This window comes from Denticeps clupeoides, chromosome 11 (genome assembly GCF_900700375.1).
Source record: "Denticeps clupeoides chromosome 11, fDenClu1.1, whole genome shotgun sequence".
NCBI lineage: Eukaryota > Metazoa > Chordata > Actinopteri > Clupeiformes > Denticipitidae > Denticeps > Denticeps clupeoides.
In genome coordinates, this window is record NC_041717.1 from 18,367,572 (window position 1) to 18,388,394 (window position 20,823).

At 43.6% G+C, this 20,823-nt stretch overlaps 1 protein-coding gene across 1 annotated transcript in view; it reads right to left on the reverse strand.

Annotated features, from left to right (window-relative positions):
- LOC114799718 (transmembrane protein 132C) overlaps positions 1–20,823 on the reverse strand; it is a 111,846-nt gene that overhangs the window by 17,231 nt on the left and 73,792 nt on the right. The window contains exons 4-5 of the mRNA XM_028996527.1: positions 19,194–19,371; positions 4,845–4,988 (exon numbers count right to left, since the gene is read on the reverse strand). Of these exons, the coding sequence (XP_028852360.1) occupies positions 4,845–4,988; positions 19,194–19,371 (322 nt within the window). The remainder of the gene's footprint in view (positions 1–4,844; positions 4,989–19,193; positions 19,372–20,823) is intronic.

Consider the following 20,823-nt stretch of genomic DNA (forward strand, 5'->3'; position numbering starts at 1 on the left):
GCGATGAGCTCGGAGGGTGTGAACGCGCGTGTATGCTGTCTGCATGCTGAGCACAGGACATAATGAAGAACAGCAAATCCATGCTTCTCCCGTCAAACCGCCGAATATTTTTTTTCCCCCAAACACCCTCTTGCATATTAGAAGATGACTGCTGAAAACGTGGATACGGTACAGAATACTTTTTTTATTTTTCCGGGCGGGCCAGGGCTCGATGATGGTCTCCGCCCCTAAAGCTATATTCTATTAGCATCTATCACATGTTATTACACCTGCTGTTACATTAGACACTTCTCTTAAGGGCAGTGGTGGCCTAGCGGTTAAGGAAGCAAATTAGGAATAAGGAAGCCATTAAGGAAGCAGGGCCGTAACCAGAAGGTTGCTGGTTCGAATCCCGATCCACCAAGGTGCCACTGAGGTGCCACTGAGCAAAGCACCGTCCCCAAACACAGCTTCCTGGGCGCCTTTCATGGCTCCCCACTGTCACCAAGGGTGATGATTAAAAGCTGAGGACCCATTTCGTTGTGTCACCTCATGCTGCTGTGTATCACAATAACAATCACCTCATTTTATATATGTAATGTGACTGATATATGGTCACAGGCCAGCAATTGATCAACCATCAATTTTGCCCATCAAGAATTCTGAACTGGCAAACCATGTAGTTTGAAGAAGGCATATGATAAGAGCCTACTCTAACATGTCTAATTTTGACACATCATGTCCCCAGCGCGCAGTCTGTGAACGGTGAAATTGCATGACGATGAAAGACTTAAAACAACGACATCAGCCTCCTTAACTCAGGCAAACGTAATCCTTACCAAGCCTCGGCAAACCAAAGGCCTTTCGCGTAGTGTGACATCAGATGTGCAGACAGATAAACAGCTTCAGTCGGCTCCCCGCTGAGAAGCACACAGGCCATTACGGTAAACCAGCATGACACATTCCTCTCAGTGGACCACAGCAACAAATCAAGGATCAAACATCTTACAAGATTAAGAGCGAAAAAAAAAAAAAAAACCTCTTTCTTCAACTGCATGGGCGGGTCTTTGGTGTTCCTGTCTGGCGAACACTGTGACGCCTCCAGGAACCAAGAGCTTCGTACAGACGCAAGTCACCCTGTCACCCTGTCACCAAATGTACACCAGAGATTGGCAGTGCAATTTTTTTCCCATTTTAATTTAGTGCTAAGTGCAGCGCTAATGCTAAACGCGGGGCTTGTTCGCTAGTATTAGGCCAAGGAGGTCATCAGGATTCAAGTAATGAAGTAGATAAGACTGGCGTGACTAGAACTAGCGGCATGTTCGGCCCACCGCAATGACTGCAGGAGAACTGCAGGCTGCGAAACTTCATGGCCGACCCCTCGGCCCCTCTCAAGCTGGTCTGCAGTGGCCCCGCCTCCAGGCTCTCTGGAGCTGCCGCCACTTTACCTGTCAATGCAGATTGGGTTTAAGCTTCATAGCCACTGCTGAGAGTGCAGAAGACCGATTGCCTGATCAGATTGTGCTTTTAAAACACAAGGAGTGTAATAACATGTTTACGGGATGCATAATGGATGCCATTACTCGCATCACCATTCATTTCCCGACGCTCCTCTAAGTCAATTATCTGAAGCTTGCACCATCTAAATTAGTCTAAATTTAATGTGTTAGATCTGGAATTCCAGGACGGAAAAGGACATAAGAAATCAAGTGTGACCTTGAATCAGGCCGACAGTTTCCTTTCTGAATGGAGCCCTGCTGACCTGTGCTGGGTTACTTTTCAGCAGAAGCCGCCACCTCATTCGAGGCTGGGATGAGCAGAGCATTGTGAGACTGTCAATGTTTGTGATAATGAAATATAAGTGGAGACAAAGGTTGATTTCCGAGAACCTAAGGACTCATTATCATGCAAAATACCCAGTAGTTGTAACGACTGCACACTTTCTTCCGAAGCTTAACAACACCTCTGTGTTGTAATATGTTCTTATCTGCTGAAAAAACATGGGGCTTAGGTCCATCCAACTCAACTTTTCTCTAGCGCAGCCAGAAAAAAGCTGACTTCATTCAGAAAGTTAAAGCAGATTCACACAGGACATGGTCCCAATACGAAATCTTCAGATCCATCAAAAGAAATCATTCAGAGTACTTATATAAACATACAGTCAGTGGTGGCCTAGTGGGTAGTAGCCTAGTGGGTAACACACTCTCCTATGAACCAGAAGACCCAGGTTCGAATACCACCATTGTGTCCCTGAGCAAGACACTTAACCCTAACTTGCTCCGGGGGGGGGGGCTGTCCCTGTATTTACTGATTGTAAGTTGCTCTGGATAAGGGTGTTTGATAAATGCTGTAAATGGGTAAGGAAGCAGCCCCGTAATCTAAAGATCTAACTGCCAAGGTGCCACTTAGGTCCCGTTGATGAAGGTACCGTCCCCACACATGAACCAGGGACTGTCCCTGTAACTACTGATTTCAAGTTGCTCTGGATAAGGGTGTCTGATAAATTCTGTAAATGCTGCACACTGCTCCCTCAGGGAGAGATGCAGAGACCACATTCCACAGTGAGCACTGGGTGCTGTGCTGTGTCACTTTCACTTCACATAACCACAGTGTTGTCTTCACTCCATTGGATTTCAATGAACTTTTTCTGCTGATTGTTTGGTTCTACTTCACATCCACAAAGTGAGTTTATCTCAATACTCCATCACCCACTCTAAACCCTTCGCTGCCGTGGAAAGGACCTTCTTCCAGTTCCTCATAAACAAGGTCAAATCTGGGATAAAAGCACTTGTTTGTTCAATATGTAAATCTGGCCTCAGGGGTTTAAATGAAAGTCAAGCGATTGCCATTGTGATACACTGCCGCACAGCACACGGTGACACAACAAAATGTCTCCTCATCACCTTAGTGATCAGTTGGCAACCATGAAAGGACCTTAGTGACCTTGGCACCTCGGAATTTGAACCCGTGACGCATCGTTTTTCAAGTTCACTTGCTTAGGCAACCACTGACCAACACATATATCAGCAGAGAAAACGCAAGAGCAGCTTTTACTCAATATAATCAATCTATAGGAATGATGAGGCCAGACATGTTCAGGGGTTCCCCTAACAAAATGTCTTTCTTCCCTTATGTGCTTTCAACTGGCCACATTCATTGTTAGGTTCTTAATGATCAGCTGATTCTAATTAGGCAATGAAATATGTGGAGACAAAGGTTGATTTCCGAGAACCTAAGGACTCATTATCATGCAAAATACCCAGTAGTTGTAACGACAGACTGCACACTTTCTTCCAAAGCTTAACAACACCTCTGTGTTGTAATATGTTCTTATCTATCTTATATGTGGGTGGTAGTAGCCTATGAACCAAAAGACCCGGGTTCAAACCCCACTTACTTCCATTGTGTCTCTGAGCAGGACACTTAACCCTGAGCGTCTCCAGGGGGGGACTGTCCCCTGTAACTACTGATTGTAAGTCGCTCTGGATAAGGGCGTCTGATAAATGCTGTAAATGCATCTATGGGCTAGAGTTGGTAGAACGAAGTGTTAATTGTCTGGATATAATACAATTTCAGAATGACTGCGTGTTACGGCGGCGCAGTGCGCTCGACTGCAACAAAAACAGGACTTTAATAAACAAGACGGGATACAGACAGGGACCGGGGCCGCAAACTGGAGACATTCGGGAACATTTATAACAGAAAACTGGTGCAAACTATTGGTGATCGGGAACGACGAACACAGCACGCTGTGACACTGTGGTTCCATTCAGCAATGTAATACGACAAAAAGGGTCCAGCCTGTATTCGTCGTCCATGCATATCTGTGTTTTAAGATGCCGTGTGGATGTTGCTGGAACTGCCTTTTTCTACCCACCCCAAAAAAATTACCACGTGCGAGCGTAAAGAACAATACATGGGAGTTTTGTCAACTCCTTCTCTCAATTTCATTTTGTGCAGTGCGAGAGTTAATGGGAAAACAACTTCTGTTGAGAGGTTAAAAAAAAATGCACTGGCTGGAACTAAAGCTCCAAAATTACTTTCCGAACCTGAAAGTACACTCATCTGCATCGGACACAAAAAAAGTAGACATGCTATTGACGGTGAGGGACAGAACAGAAGACCAAGATTTTTCTTTTTAGGTTCTGAATGCAACACCATGCAGTCTGCACTCTACTGTTTGTTTCACGTCTTCTAGAACAGATAGTCCGTTCATCTCACTGTGGAAATATCATCTGGAGTTTGGGCCAAGGAGATCAGTGAAAAGTTCTTTGTGTTAAATACGGATGTAAAACCCCTCCGGGGAGCAGCCCGCAGTGCAAAAACCGACCGGAACAGTCGTTAAGGTGAAAGGTGACGGACCTCCTCTTGAACAGGGATATAGAAACGCGTTCAACTCACACAGCGGAGCTCAGTTTTTATGACCTCATTTCACACGTGCACAAAAATGTGACCCTTATGCATTCCCAACTAGCACATCGTGCTCAGAGTAGGATTGAAGAAGAAAACAAAACGAGACCCAGCGACCTCTCAGGTCGTGATCAGTGTTTACTCCTTTGAAAACATGACCTTCACACATTGCAGCGCTGAGACACTTTAAATATGGAAATGAAATGGGAAATGAACGTGACTGAATCATTATAGGCAATAAATGTCTGTATGAAAACTCTGCCGTGATAATGTGAGCCAAAGCCCTTTCTTACATCTAATTACATCCAGCCGAACGAAAATAGAAATCTAAGCCAGACACTTTTCATGAAATTCAGATTTTAAAATAACAAATACAAAAACAAACAAATCTTTGCAACACGAGGCCATTGGTTGTATTATTTGACTTGAGCATCGTGATGTCAGCTGTCTCTCACCTTCACCACGTCCTCGTCAGTAGAACTGCACTCCACCAAGTCGGACACATCCGTCACGGAGCTGTCTGCTCCCACACTAACCACCTTCACGGGAATGGCTACCGTCTTGCCGTTCAGAATGGCCGTGTTCAGGATCTCTGTTTCCTGAAAGAGAGAGATGGATTTCAGTGAGACACAGAAGTCCTTCCATTATTTAATTCTTCACATCCCATTTACACAACATCGACTTCTTGTTCTCTTCATCTACCCATGCAACGGGGCAACCAAAAAAACAAAGACTCTTCCAAGAACAATGCAATCAAAAACTACACACCACACCCAGGGGGTCCAATGGCTACAATAATCTTCTACATATCATGGCCTCGTGCTGATGTCTCCTCCAGCTTTCTCCGCGTGGATGTCATGGACATTTATGGCAAGGGCTTGTAAGCAACTCAATAATAATGTGTCTCAAGGGGGACTATCCCTGTCCCTACTGACTGTAAGTTGCTCTGGATAAGGGCGCCTGATGAATATAAATATATGCAATGTCCTCAATGAAGATCATTTAAGATAGGTTGGCCCTCAGTAAACATGGTTCAGTTCATTCCTTCAACGTTCTGGGAGATTTAGGGTTCTCTCTGACACCCACGTTTTTCTGCAAGCATAGACGATCAAGACGTATTTTGCATTAGATTTTTTTCAACCTTTAAAGAGGGGTATGAGGCACAGAAATGTCACTGTATGCTGTAGCATTAATATTCGACATCTTAAGTGTCACAGAAGTGCAGGGCAGGGAGGACGCAAACTCACAATTCCAAAACAAAGCAGGAATTTAATTAAAAAAAACTTTGCACGGAACACTCATCAGGTGACAAGACTAATGCTGGACAAATTCAAATGCTGGACACTTATGCTAACAGACAGGTGATAACACTCAAGGATAATCACAGTAGACACAAAGACATACGGAAATACTGGCTCAGAGTGCCAGGAACAGTTTGGACAGTTGTGGCAGTAAGACTAAAGCTTTCCAAGTGTGGGAAAGAGGCTCAGACAGGGAGTGACTGGGAAATGATCTGGTCTTTTTAAAATACCTCAGTGTTTCTCACTTCTCTTCAAAATGAAAATCAGTACTGAATAAATGACCTGAAATGTTGAAAAAATGTACGAACAAAGTTAAACTATGGCTAAAAATGAAAATGTAGGTCAGCACAAACCATAGATATGAGTCATTGTTCGGTGCTGGGTAGGACATGGAGGACACATTCACACGACTTACATTTGGAATCTATTACAACGACAAAAAAGAGAGAACACATCATCACATAAGGCAGGACATACAGCACAATGACTGGACGGTGACATGATACAAACAGGGCAGTTTTATTCAAAAAGACAGACACACACAATTGGGAATCAGAGGATGACAGTTCACCATAAACTCCAGTCCAGGAGCAGATTCGGAGTACTCCACAAAGTCAGTTCATGACAATATGATTACAAATGCCAATTCTTGTAATGGCAATTCAAGTAAGTTCATGGCGTCCCAACTTTTGCCCCAAGCACTTAACTGTCTTAAAGCCACACCCTCTGGAATAGAGAGCTGCACAGGAACAATTTCTATTGAGTATCACTAGCAGGATGACGGGCGGTCAGAGAATTTCCTTACTATTTGCCACAATGGGCCGCTATGCCAGGGAATAGATGGACAGAAAGTGAGACATGAAAGTGCAAAGTAAATGGACAAAGAAAGACGAGCAGAAGAAAGATATTAAGGGAGGTTTTGTAGAGGCCCAGCAGGTCGGTGGTGGAAGTGGGACATAGGGCTGGTGTGAGGGGCTGTAATAAGTCTCAGCGGGATGCAGGAGTGACCTACACAGCCAGATACACACTCACACACACACATACAGTCATTAGGGCCTGAAGGATCAGCTGCCTGGGCCACAGTCACCTGGGAAGAGGAAAGGGTCTGTGATGACCTGATGCTTGAATGAATCTGCCATTTTTTGTGCAGGAAAGCTGCTTTCAGAGCCTGAAACTAATAGTTTCATAAAGATCAGCATCACATTGTACAATTTCAGCAAAGAGTTGCCTATTAACTGCTCAAGCCTTCAAAAGAAATAAAGGCGATGCTATCAGGAGCCCATTAGGATCCAGTGCAACCAGAAATGATTAGTAAACCTACCCCTTCACGAGATGTTCCTGCATGCGGTCGTCTAGCCCCTAAGTTAGAATGCAGGTCGGAGTTGCCGGGAAGCATCCCTGTCCACAGCCTAATCACTGCCCCGTCCTGCATTCATAGAGAATAAGTGAGATTTACCATGTCAGCACGAGCTTCTCTCCCCTCTTCCTGTCTACTACTGCTCTCATTCCCTATTCTGCTGTCGCCAAAAATCATCCCACACCCACATTTTTCCTTCTGTCTTCTACGCCACACAGTTGTTTCCTAAGATTCTTTTTAGTACAACAATTTATACAAAGGAATAAAACAATATGAAATGAGTAATTAGAAATAATGATGCAGTCAAACATATGTTTGCTGATGCACTAGATACTCAACTTGTGTTGAACTAAGATACCATTGAAAATGGTTTTCTATTAATTTATTGTGCTCTTAAAATTACGTGCCTGCATTGGTGGACACAGCATGATTCCATTGGACCTCAATCAAAAACAAGGACATTTCTAAATGACCCCAAACTTTTGAAATCTAGCCCCCTCAGTACCAATTCAATTGTCCCCCCAGTTACTAAACGTACCAAAACTGCACTAATTTTTTATGACGAAATATGCACTAAAATGCAAAACGTCCAATACGTGTGTCCATCCAATCATTCATTCATTGCTTCATTCAATCAGCCAGTCAATTAGTTTAATCTTGTTGATTCCACCCAGCGTCTGATCTTTCTGATCTTCCATGTGACACATTGAGGAGTGAAAGTGAAGTGAATGACATTGTGACACAGCACATGGTGCACACAAAGAAATGTGTCTTCTGCATTAAACCCATCACCCTTAGTGAGCAGTGGGCAGCCATGACGCAGTGTGTGGAGCAGTGTGTGGGATTTTGGGGTGGGTGCATTTTCATAATTCACTCTTGGTCACTTCCCGATTGTAAACCGAATCTACATATCTACATTCATCTACTTTATTACAGCAAAAAATTAAAGCAATTCAGCTAATTATAGACTTGTTACATATTCCTATGAAGCAATATTAGACCATGTCCATTTTTAAACTGCCATTTTGCACAAAAACCACTACGAGATGGAAAGGCAGCACCTTATAATGCCTGATCTGAAAACGACAAATGGATTTAATGAAAATGAAAATCCAGAAAGGTTGCCAGGCTCATGTTGTCTGGACGCAGTGCACGTCCCTCCTGTTGCATTCGGATTCTAATCACAGTGTAAAAAGGGCGTGCACCCTTACAATAAGCAGCGTACAGCCTTCATCATACATGCATTTGTTCCGCTGTGAAGCAACGTCCGTGCAGGTACATCAGGGTAATTGACCAGCTACACCTTCTCTGTTGGTTCCCACAGGATCAATGCACTAGAGAGCAGAGCGGGATAATAAATCATTATAACCACCCGCCCCACCAAAAAACGTTGGCTCCCGCTGCCTCGTGGTGCTTAACGAGTGCCTTACCATCAGCTCGCGGTTTCATACGGTGCAGCACGGCGATGCTGCTGACATTTTCCCTCCCAGCCCACACGATGGGCCTTTAATTGGGCGAGGAGCTGACACGGCCGCGAGATGAAGAGAGTATGAAAAAGGACGGAAGGAGGACAGAGGAACATCAGTGTCATGCTAATGAAGACGTCTTCTCCCTTTATTCTGCTCTGTTGTTAAATAAGAAAAAAAAAAAGGTGTGAATAAGAAAAGCTGATACACTGATGTGTTTCAAACAGTTTTCTTAACCACAGTTACACATCCTGTACCGTAGTCAAGACCAAGTTCTACCAGTCTAAAGTTGGATACACTTACTCTATGGAGGCTATGGTGACTAGGCTATTTTGAAGAATCGAGATGCAGGGGCAGGGGGGGTTGAACCTGGGTCTTCTGGGTCTAGACTACTACAACCATAACTGCCCTGTACACTACAGTTGCCAACATGAGTGAAGGATCTATCTCCAGGTAACAAGCTAAATATGCTCGTGCATATGCACATGCAAATAAAAGTGTATATGATGTCCATATGAGGGGGGCACAGACCCTCAACATGGTGAAGAAAACTTTTAATAAATAAAAATAGAAACACATTTCAATGGCCAGAAATATACGCACACTGTCAGTTTGTGGCACAAGTAAGAATCAATGCAAGACCTGATCAATTGTGACTAGTAGTGTGTGATCAGGACACAGCGCACAATGTGAAATTGGTGGCAGCTGTCGAGCCCAGTGGCACATAGACATCACAAAGGTCTTTATGTTTAATCATCTTAATTTCAGATCTCCTGCATTAGGCCTCCTTCAAACGGATGTCTGAACAGTGTGCAGTGTGTGGGGTCGGTGGCACCTCAGTGGCACCTCAACAGCACCTTGGCGGCTCGGGATTCGAACCGGCAACCTTCTGATTACGGGTCCACTTCCTTCCGCTAGGCCATCTACAGCCACATTTGCAATGCCCCATTCTCCATTCATATATATTTAAATTACTTATTTACCAATTACACATTTCATGCTGCAATTTGCGGAAATTATTAAATATTATTATTATTAAGTGTCCATGGCTGGGCGTGTGTGTGTGTGTATCTATACATGTATTGTTACGTGTACAGTAACACCGAAAGACCTGCTCAGGTCTCACTAATCAGTCCAGGGAACGCAGTACTGGTTACAAGCTCATCAGTGACAGTGGGGGGGTCACCAGGTTTGCCAGTGGCGGCATGGTCATCAGACAGTCAAGTGTTCATAGTCATGCAGTGAATATGAGTGCCATCTGTGGAATTCTCTCTCCAACGGTGAACTGGATCTCATGAGGCACTCGAACCATCAGTGAGAGCCTCATTACTGCAACCCTTCATTCTCTCTTTCCCCCCTTTCTCACCGGCTCTCCTCCCATTCAACTCCATGAGCGGCGCAGGGGTCAGCGATACAGTGTGTATTTCTGTGTGCATGTCGTGTTAGAGAGAGAGAGAGAGCTCACTAATGACAGTTCAAGCTGTGCGTTCAGCGCTCCAGAGTCATCAGACAGCAGTAAAAACGCCAACTGATGGCCTTTTAATCCCCCCCTCACTCGTTGTCGCGCTTTTCACTTCATACCCGGAAAATCAAGAGGAAAAACATGAGTCCCACCTCCACCAGCTCCCATTTTTTCCATCAATTACACAACTATGTTCATAGGCTCCTCATCAGCCTCTGGGCAAATACATTTTGGTAGTCACATCTCCATTAACCTACAAACTGCACAAACCGAAACAGCGATTAGTAAAGACACCCATTAGAAAAAAAATAGAAAACAATTTTTATGCTCAGATCAGGTGGTATTTGAAGCGATTTAGAAATGGCAGGTTGGGTGTTTTTTTTTTTTTTTTTTTTTTTTTACAACATTTTTTTTTTCATTTTTTGTTGTCTTTAGGGAGACTTTTTAAAACGGCATTTGAAAACAAGCATTATGAAAACACTAAATTCCAAGCAGCAAAAAAGATACTACAAAACTGCCCAAAAAATAGCAAAATACCAGTAGATGGCATGAAATACTTTCTAACAACTGGCTTAATTGGTCTTGGAACAAAAAAAAAGTTGAGGGCACGGGGCATGTCATTTTATAATTGGACTAAATTATATTTATTAAAAACTTCAGGTTAACATGACATAGCCTTGTCATTATAGGTTCTATAACTGCTGTGCATACTATTAGGAATAATGACTGCAATAGAACCATGCTGGTTTTGAGCACCTGTTGCCATGGAACGGCTGATCATTAAAAAAATGATGTTTTTTTTAAAAAAAAACATACTTGTAAAGTAAACGCAACTAGTGAGGAAATATTATTGTAGTAAAAATGACACATCCTGCTGTAGGCCAGATCGACAGGCATGTAGACGGACTTCTATACGTTTCCTGTTCTGTGGGTTCTTTTGGCACAAGCAGGCTGCATAATTGGCCTGTTGCCACTTAAGCACCAGATGAATGGATAAGAAGCCAGGATCCACGCAAGTGGGAGCTTTAATTGGTTTGATTAAAGATTTAATTAGCCCATTATGAAGTTTAATCACTCAGATGAGGGGTAACCCAGCAGGACTCCCTCTGTATTGCTTTCTGTCTTTCTTATTCTCTCTGACAAGCAGTCTGTGGGCGTGGCCTTCTCTGCGGAGTCAAGGTATAGTGAATCACTACTCGTGTGTAGTTACAGGGCCAGGTATATAGTTTTCTCAGGATTAATTATTTCACTCAAACTGAATGTGTTGTTTAAATGACTGTTAAATAAATTGATTTAAATGCCTTTTTATCGTTGCTGATACGCCACCATGTTGCAAGAGTAATAACGAGATGGTGGATCTCAACTGCAAGAACGTGATCATGACCATTTCACATGATGATGAACATTGTACTGAGGTCACTGTACAAGCTAGAGAGATAACCATTAGAAGCGATTTCTCATTTAACCATTTCCAAAAGATTACTCATTGACCCTCGAAACATCCAGTGAACAATTTATTGAACAATTCTAACATTTTAACAAATTTTCACCAATTAATTAAAATAAAAACAAATATTTCAAAATAAAATTACACTAAAATCTATGTAACACATAAAAATGAATAAAAATACTATTATACAATCCATGAATAATATTAACGAATTAAAGTGAATGTGCAGTGTCTGTCCATATCGTTCCACTGAAAGTTTCTAGCACACAAAATGGAACACTGCAAAACAATTGTTATAATGTTGAAATAAATCTGTGTGTTACGCGGATGTTTGTCACTTTTAAACTCGCTGTACGTATAACGCATCACATAGAGAGTAAGCGTAACAGAAGAAATGTTCCACTCCCGATGAATTTGAGGTGTCAGGGGAGCTGTGGTACTGCTGGACACAGACTGACGCCTGTTTCTGCCATAAAAATGTTGTCGTCTTGGCATGAACTGAAGGGCCGCCACAGTGCGGAATTTGACTTGAAATCTGAACTAATGCAACAAGCCTCATTTGACATGTGTGGAAAACAAGGTACAAAACGTTGGATGCGGAGCGTGGGCGTGTGGACGTGTGGGCGCTGCGGACTGGGAGAAGTGACAGCAGCAGTGGGCCTGGCGGCCCTTCTCCTGGCTTGAAAGGTAAAGCACGGGGGCGGAGCTTTAGCAAAATGACAGCTATGGCCTTTGTGCTTCGGAGCTGTCCGCGCAGTCAGCTGTCATCGCTTCCGCAGCGGTGCAGTTGGCTGCCGAGGGAAGTGCATGAATACAGGAGTGTACATGAAGGAAAGAAAAACGATGCGGCAAAGCGCCCATTTTAACAAACTAGACCTTCCACACTGCAAATGCAGCACCAGCATGTCACACACGGGGCAGTTTTCTTCACAAGAAAAGTCGTTTATTATGGTGTTTTACTGGTTTGTTAATAGGGTTATATCGACGACATAAAATTCTGAACATAATTTAAGGTGCAGCACATGTTGCATGAACATTAGAACGTTGGGAAGAGTGAGGAGCAGAGTGACATTTTGCCATCTCATTCGCAGTTGTATGCACCAGAGACTAAAGGAATGAGCGAGCGAGGTGGTTGTGGTTTTTGCCAACAATTATTGTTTTTTTTTTGTTTTTTTTTCAGTTCATGGGCAATGTGCTGATATGCATATTAATATTCTCTTTTCACATTGTGTATCCACAGTTTTACTCTACCCTAACATCTTATTAAATGCCAGTGTGATTTCGATTAAAATGTCAAAAGTTAAAAATGACTGACGCTGCAGATTTGGAGCTTTGTTTGGAGCTGCTGTTTTGAGAAATGCTGTAACCCTACTGACCATTTGCAAAAAGTCACACACGTTTCTTGTGCCATCAAAAGCAAAATGTTCTCAATCAGCAAAAATCTTGCTTTCTGCACGAAAGTATTATTTTTAGAAGGTTAAGAACCTTCAGAATGCATGTGTTTGTGTGTGTGTGTGCGAGTTGACACATGATTTCTCTGGTCCCCATCCACAAAGAGCTCAGCAGTGGTGACAGAGCACAGGGGACAGGGCCAAGGTTTGGCGCGTGATCATCCCAGCCGCCATACAGCCTGATCAATGGGTCAGAAGGGAGGGCCAGAGCTCCCCTGCGGAATTTCAAGGAGTCGCTGCTGTCACCGTCCTGTCCACAAGGTGCCACGGTCAGCATCAGAATCATATCATAGGCCGCACCACCATCAAGGAGCAGCGAGCTGAAAGTCTTGAAGCCTGAAATGTTCTTAAAGCATCCTCAGATGTTTGCCAACATTCTCTCGTGGCCCAGTGTGCATTTGTTCTGTGTCGTGGTTCTTTAATGTGCTTTTACCCTGGACTGTATGGGTAAGTGGTAGGACCTGGCTCAAGGAATTAAGCATTGATACGTTAATAAGAACTATGCACTGTGCAAAAAAGTAGCATCCAGACATCTGATCAAAAAATGATCAAATTGCACTCTGTCCAAGATCAAAGTAGAAACTCCAGTCTTGTTATATCAATAAAAAACTGTTCCAGTGAACTATTCCAGTTTGGTAAATAGTAGTGTTGGTTTGTCATGATCAGAATACTCCAGCTCTGCTGTTTTCATGCTGTGCTCCTGATTGCCGTGATTGTGTATAGCTCTGTATGAGTATAAATGTATGCCTATTGTATCGTGTCTCCGTCAGGTCATGGTCATTCTTCTGTCTGTGTATGTGCTGGTGTTTTTTGTCGAAAAACCATGCATATGCGTCCATCCAGTGCCACGTCGCCCCGTGACAGTCTTAAAAAAGAACTTGAGGAAGCCTGCACAGACCCTCTCTCTGAGCTGTTCTACGGGTTCACCATCAAACACATCACCAAGCTGGTTACATTTTGCCTCCTGAACCAGGAAACTTTCACCGGCTGAACAGGGAAAAAGTGAATATCTGTGAGAGCAAGTAATGAATTATTCAGAAAAGAACTGCATCAACACAGAAAACGTACAGGTTTAAAACTCAGCGGTGTGTTTTAGTTTTTATACATACATAAATATTAGGCATGTCGATACATATATATGTGTAGGGGCCTGTCAAAGCCCCTTGAGACATAATCTATGTGATTTTGGGCTATATAAGAATTAAATGTTGTGTGTGTGTGTGTGTGTGTGTGTGTGTGTGTGTGTGTGTGTGTGTGTGTGTGTATATATATATATATATATATATAGTTATTAGCATAGTTATTAACATAGCGCTAATTACAAGCCTTATTAAAAGTGAAGTGATTGTCACATGTGATACACAGCTGCTGTGGGTCCGCAGCTAAACCTCCCTCCTCTGATGCTGATCATCATCACTGATCAGCACGCCTGTTTAAGAAAGTGTAAGAGCCCTGATCTCCCGGGGCGCCATCGATCGGTGCAGAGATCACGGCCCCTGCTTGACCCGCCCACGACCCCCTTCTGATCCGTTTCCCGGTGTGCTCCTCGCCCTGCCGACCTCTGCCTTTTCCCATCCGCCGAGGATTAACCGCGCTTAACCACTCCGGGTCGATGTGCACCAACTCATGTGTCTGGAGCAGCGGCGTATGCACGTCCAGCGTTCAAAGAAGTGAAAATAAAAATAGAATCATTGACTAACTAGCACACACATTTTAAGGCCGTGTCCACATGAGGACGCTTTTCTCTAAAACGGGACATTTTCTATTCTAGCCTTGCATCCGCATGGAAAAGATTGTTTTCAAAAAAGTTTGTGTTTTTTTTTCCCCATAGCACACCAATGACACCACACACACACACACCACATCTTCCATGTTGTCCAGCTAGGGACACCCAGCGTCCCCAGCTTCAAAAACATCCCTCTCATCTAAATAAGAAAAAAAAAAACTCCTCATCTAAATAAAAATTGAGAGACGCTCTGTCAGCAATTTCCTTTCCTTCCTTGGGGCGAATAAATGAATAGAAAGCGAGAAGCGAAATGAAAGGACATGTGGAGGCAGGCAGCTCTGTGCGGCTGCTGCTATCTGTCGGCTCTTGTGTCTTCTGTGTACCGGGGGGCTGGAATATCATAAGCAGCACGGGCCAACTCCAGCCCCATCTCTTCCAATGGCACTCGATTCACTGAGACGAAGGGGCGCTCAGCTGTCTGCGTCTTTACTTAACAAAAAGGCGAAGGACGTTCTCTATTGGCTGCTCTACTGCATAATTAGTGCAAATGTGCATCAGTCAGGGCCAATTAATCCGTTGTTGCTGTGCAATTAAGACGTCTGTGTGTGAGATCAGAAGACGAAACAGAAGCCCTTATCCAGAGCACCTTAAAATCAGTAGTTACAGGGACAGTCCCCTCTCAGGGGTTAAGTGTCTTGCTCCGGGACAAAATGGCAGTAAGTGGGGTTTGAACTTGGGACTTGATAACAGACATTAATTAAAAAAAGAAGAATCTAATGCAAGGTGCTTATTCTTTAGGATTCTAGTTATATAATATCTCATACACTTAGAAATAGAAGTCTCGTTACTTGAACTTTTACATTTTTTTTTTAATGAAGTCCTGTCCCACTTACATCTGTCCAATACCATATAAAATGCGGATATGAGCTGATTCATGATCATTAATGATTAATTTTTAAGCCTTGATCAGTCGCTTCCAGACAGCGACTGACTTCAGATCAGTTAAAACCACCTTTATAAAGAGAAGGGTTCCATGGTGGGTTCTAACACCGAGAGTCACACTGAAGGAGCCCTTCCATGTTTCAGTGATCACTATGGCAACTGCCAAGAGCGTCCTCCATAATGAACAACAGAGTTGTGGGAAGAGCTTCTTCACCCTCGTCTTCCTTCCCACTTTCACGGCAACTGGAGAGGTTGCGTCAGACGTCCTCGTGGCAGCAGGTACACTCGGTCCCGTTATAGCACACAACTGAGCTCCGTAAGCACTCAGCAGAATACAAGCAAAGGATTCACTTAGAACCAATAACTGGAACAAGTCACACACACATCATCATCATCATCATCATTCATCCAACTGTTGAGAATATAGAGTTAACACGTTAATGTGTACGCACACACACTAAAAGACCACCCACACATACACACTCACACTTTAATGTCCTTTCCAGCTTCCGTATATTTTAGGAAAATTCTAGAAGACGACTGACCAACACTCCCCACACACACTGAATCTTATATAGTGCAGCAAAAATTTGGCCAATTGAGTTGCAATTAGGTAATAAAATTCTAAAAATTATAATGCACACAAACCATTTACTAATGAGTATGGCGCAAGTGTCAGGCATATGTATAAAAATAGCATTAATATTCTCGAGAAAAGCACTAAATGATGTAACGGAACACTGGAGTCAGGTGATGCAAGAGTGAGTACAAAACACACACGCACACACACACACTCACACTCGTCTTCCTGACATGTTTGTCTGGTAGATGAGAAAGTTGGGGAACAGCCCCCTTATGAGTGGGTGACCCTGCGCACTCCAGACCTCGTACTACACACAACCGAGGGAAGAGCCGCCCAGACGGGATTCACGCATCAGAACTGATGCAACAGGTGCAGCTGAAAGTGCGAATGGTGGTGCAGCCTGAAGCGATACGGTTCTCAGAACCTCGGCCAGCTCCGGCTCAGAGGAATTCACAGGAGTGCACTCATTTTTTGTTAATGGTCACAATCTGGACATTGCAAAGTCCTGTAGGGACCCAAAACTGGCCCCAAAAGTCTGGATGCATCTTAAAACGCTGAACTCCAAAACCTTAACGGCTGAAAAAATATTTTCCTCACGCATTTCTGTCCCACGAGAGACCGTGGTCTGGATCCGTGGGATCTGGCTAACAGCTGCGCCAACCCACAAAATCCATTGCACTCCCCTTTGTTTTAATTGATTAATAGCAAGGACGCGATTAATTGGAATTTTTCGGGGAAGTGAAAGAAGTTTTCTGTCGTTCATTAGCTTTATTAGGCTCCAACCTTGGATGCTCGGTCACTTGTGGATTAATTTTCCCCTCGCGGTGTAAACGGATTATCCCCCCCACCCCAAATTCAATTACTGCATTCTTCACGACAGAAGACAACCCGGCCTGTTGGACTAATTAAGACTCATCAGAGATGAAAGCGTCGTCGCCGAATCAACAGATGCCGGCTTCTCTGGAGACGCACCATTCAACCATTGACACCGGTTTACACTAGGCTCAGACTGAGAAGGACGATGAGCTTTCACCAGATGATGAACCTCCAGAGAGGGACCTCCTCTGATGATAATCTGGATCCTCGTCTATGAAGCTCCCCCTCAGCACATACGAAAGTAAAGCATCTGGAGAATGAAGCTGAGGAGCGATTTCTCCGAGCAGGACGTTCGTCCAGCCACCCCATGGAGAGGCAAATGAAGGGGTGAGCAAATGAGAGGGAGAGAGAGATGGTGAAGCAGAAGCTATATAGGAGGGGGAAGAGAAATGAAAAGGTGATGAAAGAAAGAAACAAGTATGAAAATAAAGAAGTGGAGGACAGGAAATGTTGCTTTCCCCTCTGACTGAGTCAAGCAGAAGCTTCTTATCTGACTCAGGGATCCTGCAGCAGGAGGCGGCCTTTTCATGCTGCGCTGACTGCAGCTAATCTGCGCCACTGAGTGTCGGTGTGTACGTGTGCGTGTTTTCATTGCCGCGTGTTTTTTGCAATGAAACTGTGGTCTTGATCACAAAACATCAGCATTTTTTTATTACAGCTGTGGAAAAAAGCGATGAAAAAAAAAAGCAGAAGATTCGGAAAAAGAAAATGTTCTACTTTTAGAAGATTTCATCTGCATAACATATTTTGAATTAACACATAACTTTGTCTAACCTTTGTCTTTGTTTTGCATTTTATAAACACATTAAATCATGCAAAATGCCAATGCCACCAGCATGCCTGCAGCCAGAGATACAAATGTTATTCAGTGCAAAACTTTTCAAAAGTGTTAAAAATATTTCAACAAAAATTAAATATTTAACAAGTACGTAAACAATTCAGATGAAGAGCTGTTAACAAGAACCCACCAAATCTGGCAACACAGAGCAAGGACAAGACGGGACAGAATTGGCTGTCCACGGTGTCACATGACAGAAATAAATGACTATTTGCCTACCACGTAAGATGCATCCATCTTCAGCTCACCGTAACACACATTTTAAACTTGTATTATCGTAAACGTGACACGCACAATTGTACCTGATCGCCAGGCTTGTAATGTCCTTGCACATGATTAATAAAGCGACGGTGATTAATCTCAAGGTTTATTCCAGGGTTAGGAATCTGATCGCTTGCATGGATAAGGCCATTTATCTCTCGTAAGAGTCCCTGCTACAATAATCCCTTCCATAAGCGGTCCGGCCGACCACAGATTCATTTAATTGCTTGATAATTATGACGGATCTATGCACCAGTTGAAGGAGCTTTAAATATCCTCTTGGTCATAAATCCACTTTGTTCATTTAATTATGGATGAAAATGAATCAGACTGCAAATAAAGAAGCAAAAAGGTCAGGAGGTGAAGTACTGGTCTAATTGAAACATAGACTTTCTTTCCAAAGCGCGCACACACACACACACACACACACACACAGCACCCTCGCTATGGCTTCTAGCTCATTAGACGCCTCGTTGTCCCTTCCTGGCTCGTATTTAGGGCTTTCGTCCGTTCTGCTCTTGTTTTTCATAACGTATTCACTATATTTAAATTTCTTTGGAAAGGCCGCCGTGACCTTCTGTCTTCGGGAAAATGGAGTAGGAGTTCGTAACTGGAAATTTACTGAGAAATGATGTGTGTGGGGGGGTGGTGAGATGAGAGAGACCGAACTGCATGCCCAATGGGCTGTGATTTTTACCGCGTGCTTTATTTAAACTCAGGATTAATGCAAACTGATTCAAGGACAGAGAACAGAGGAGCAGCGGCCCGATCGTGGGGTGAACCGATGGACACCTTTATAAAGATGATGTTCCCTTTATTGAGTTACAATGTGAGAATGCTGGTCTGCTTTAATTGCATTGCATAATCTGTCGTGGTATGGTGGACTTAAAAAAAATATCAAATTAAAATTTTGAAGTCAAATTAAAATAAAAGGGAGCTCTTCTAGCTCAGAGTTAACCTCTCTGGTGTCTTCCTCAGATAATATGTTGCTGGGATTGAGGTGTGCAGCAAGCTAGTTTCCTTCTGCACACTATGCACACGGGCCGCACATTTATTATACACAGATGTATTATACACAGACACGGTCTCACCATGGCCAGGGGCACGATGCCACGCAGCTCCCTCTGTGCCAGTCTGACGGGGGTCTCGATCTCCGGCGCACCCCCTCGGCCTGCTTGGTACTCCACCGTCCAAGAAATGGAGGGAGTGCCCGTCCCTCCCAACACCTCTAGATCCACCTGCATCACCCGCTGTAACCCCGCCTCCAACCTGAGAGAGAGAGAGAGAGAGAGAGAGAGAGAGGGTGAGGCTGATATCATCACACAGTACAAAAACGGGACAGATGATTTATGACTGTTGCGAATTTTCATATTCAAGTGATGCCAGGTGGGTTGAGAGGGGGGGGGGGGGGGGGGGGGGGGGGGTTATTACCTTTCCAAACGACAACCGCCACTTTAGTTTCCGTGCATTTTTGGTTTCCCACTGATTTACGAGTTGAATATTATTACCAATGCCAACGTGTTCAGATGTGAATTGCACCACCACGATGACAAAGTGTCTTTAGCTCAGAAATGTGTGTAGACACAATGGAACAATGAGTTTGCAACATGCAGTGTGCAGTGCATTGATAATGAACACGGGGAAAAGGTGCGCTGATTTACCGACCACATTAAAGGTGATGGAAATTACGTTCCAGATGCATCAAAGTGACGTTACGTGCAGAAACGAAGACCATTCAGAAAACGTTCTATGTGCAACAAGATAATACGAGCGCAGGACCTATGCAGTAGGAGTGTTCATGGATTGATGTGGATTTTAATTAGATGATAAATGATCATCGTTCAAGTTTATTGTAACCAAAAGCCAGCCAGAAAATACGAGTCATTAATTTCTCAACGCTGCGCACCTCCCTCAATTTCAATAATGCATGCTATACGTCGCCTTTAAACACAGCACAGTCGCAATAAATAATGCAGCGCTGCAGCGTTTTGACTGAGCATTCTGCTCTTATCTAGACGTCCGTGTCTGTGTTTGCACCATTTGCGTTCCCAGGAAAAGGACGGAGGAGGAAGTGAGACAGAGGCTGTCTGCGAAAGGAACCAGAGGCTTACTAAATATTTAAAGTGCAGAGAGGGACCATGGCCACGAGTTCCGTCATCTGCCCCATCTGCATCAGCAGGCAACATCTAGTACAACAGCAGAGGTTCTCTTTTGCCTTTTTTGCTTACGTAGACGATGATGATGGTGCAGCAGAGAATGCAGCTGGAACCGAGTTGCTCCACTTTTACAGTATTCCAAGGTCAATACAAACGTGTTATTTACTGAGATCATTTTTTTTCGTTTTGCAGAATAGTTGTCCATGTTGTCATTCGACCAGTGATTTGTAATGTTTAATATCATGCTAGATTTAATCCAGCCAAAATGATTAGTCATGTAGACAAAAAAATTATGATTATAATAATGCTAGTAAGGCCAGAATAAAAAAGTGGGAGAAAGAGAGAAGGGTGGAAAGGAGGAGTAAAACCTGATGTCTCATATGTCCTTCATATGAGATGTGGTCACCATAAAAGCGTTGCTACTGACCAATCAGAATGATCATTGATTGATCAGTCGATGCATCTTCGCTTGTGTGTGAATTATCTATGTTTCAGTAGTTACACTTGAGGAGAAAAAGAAATGGAAACTGTAGACACTTACAGAGGACAGTGAGCACTGCTCTGC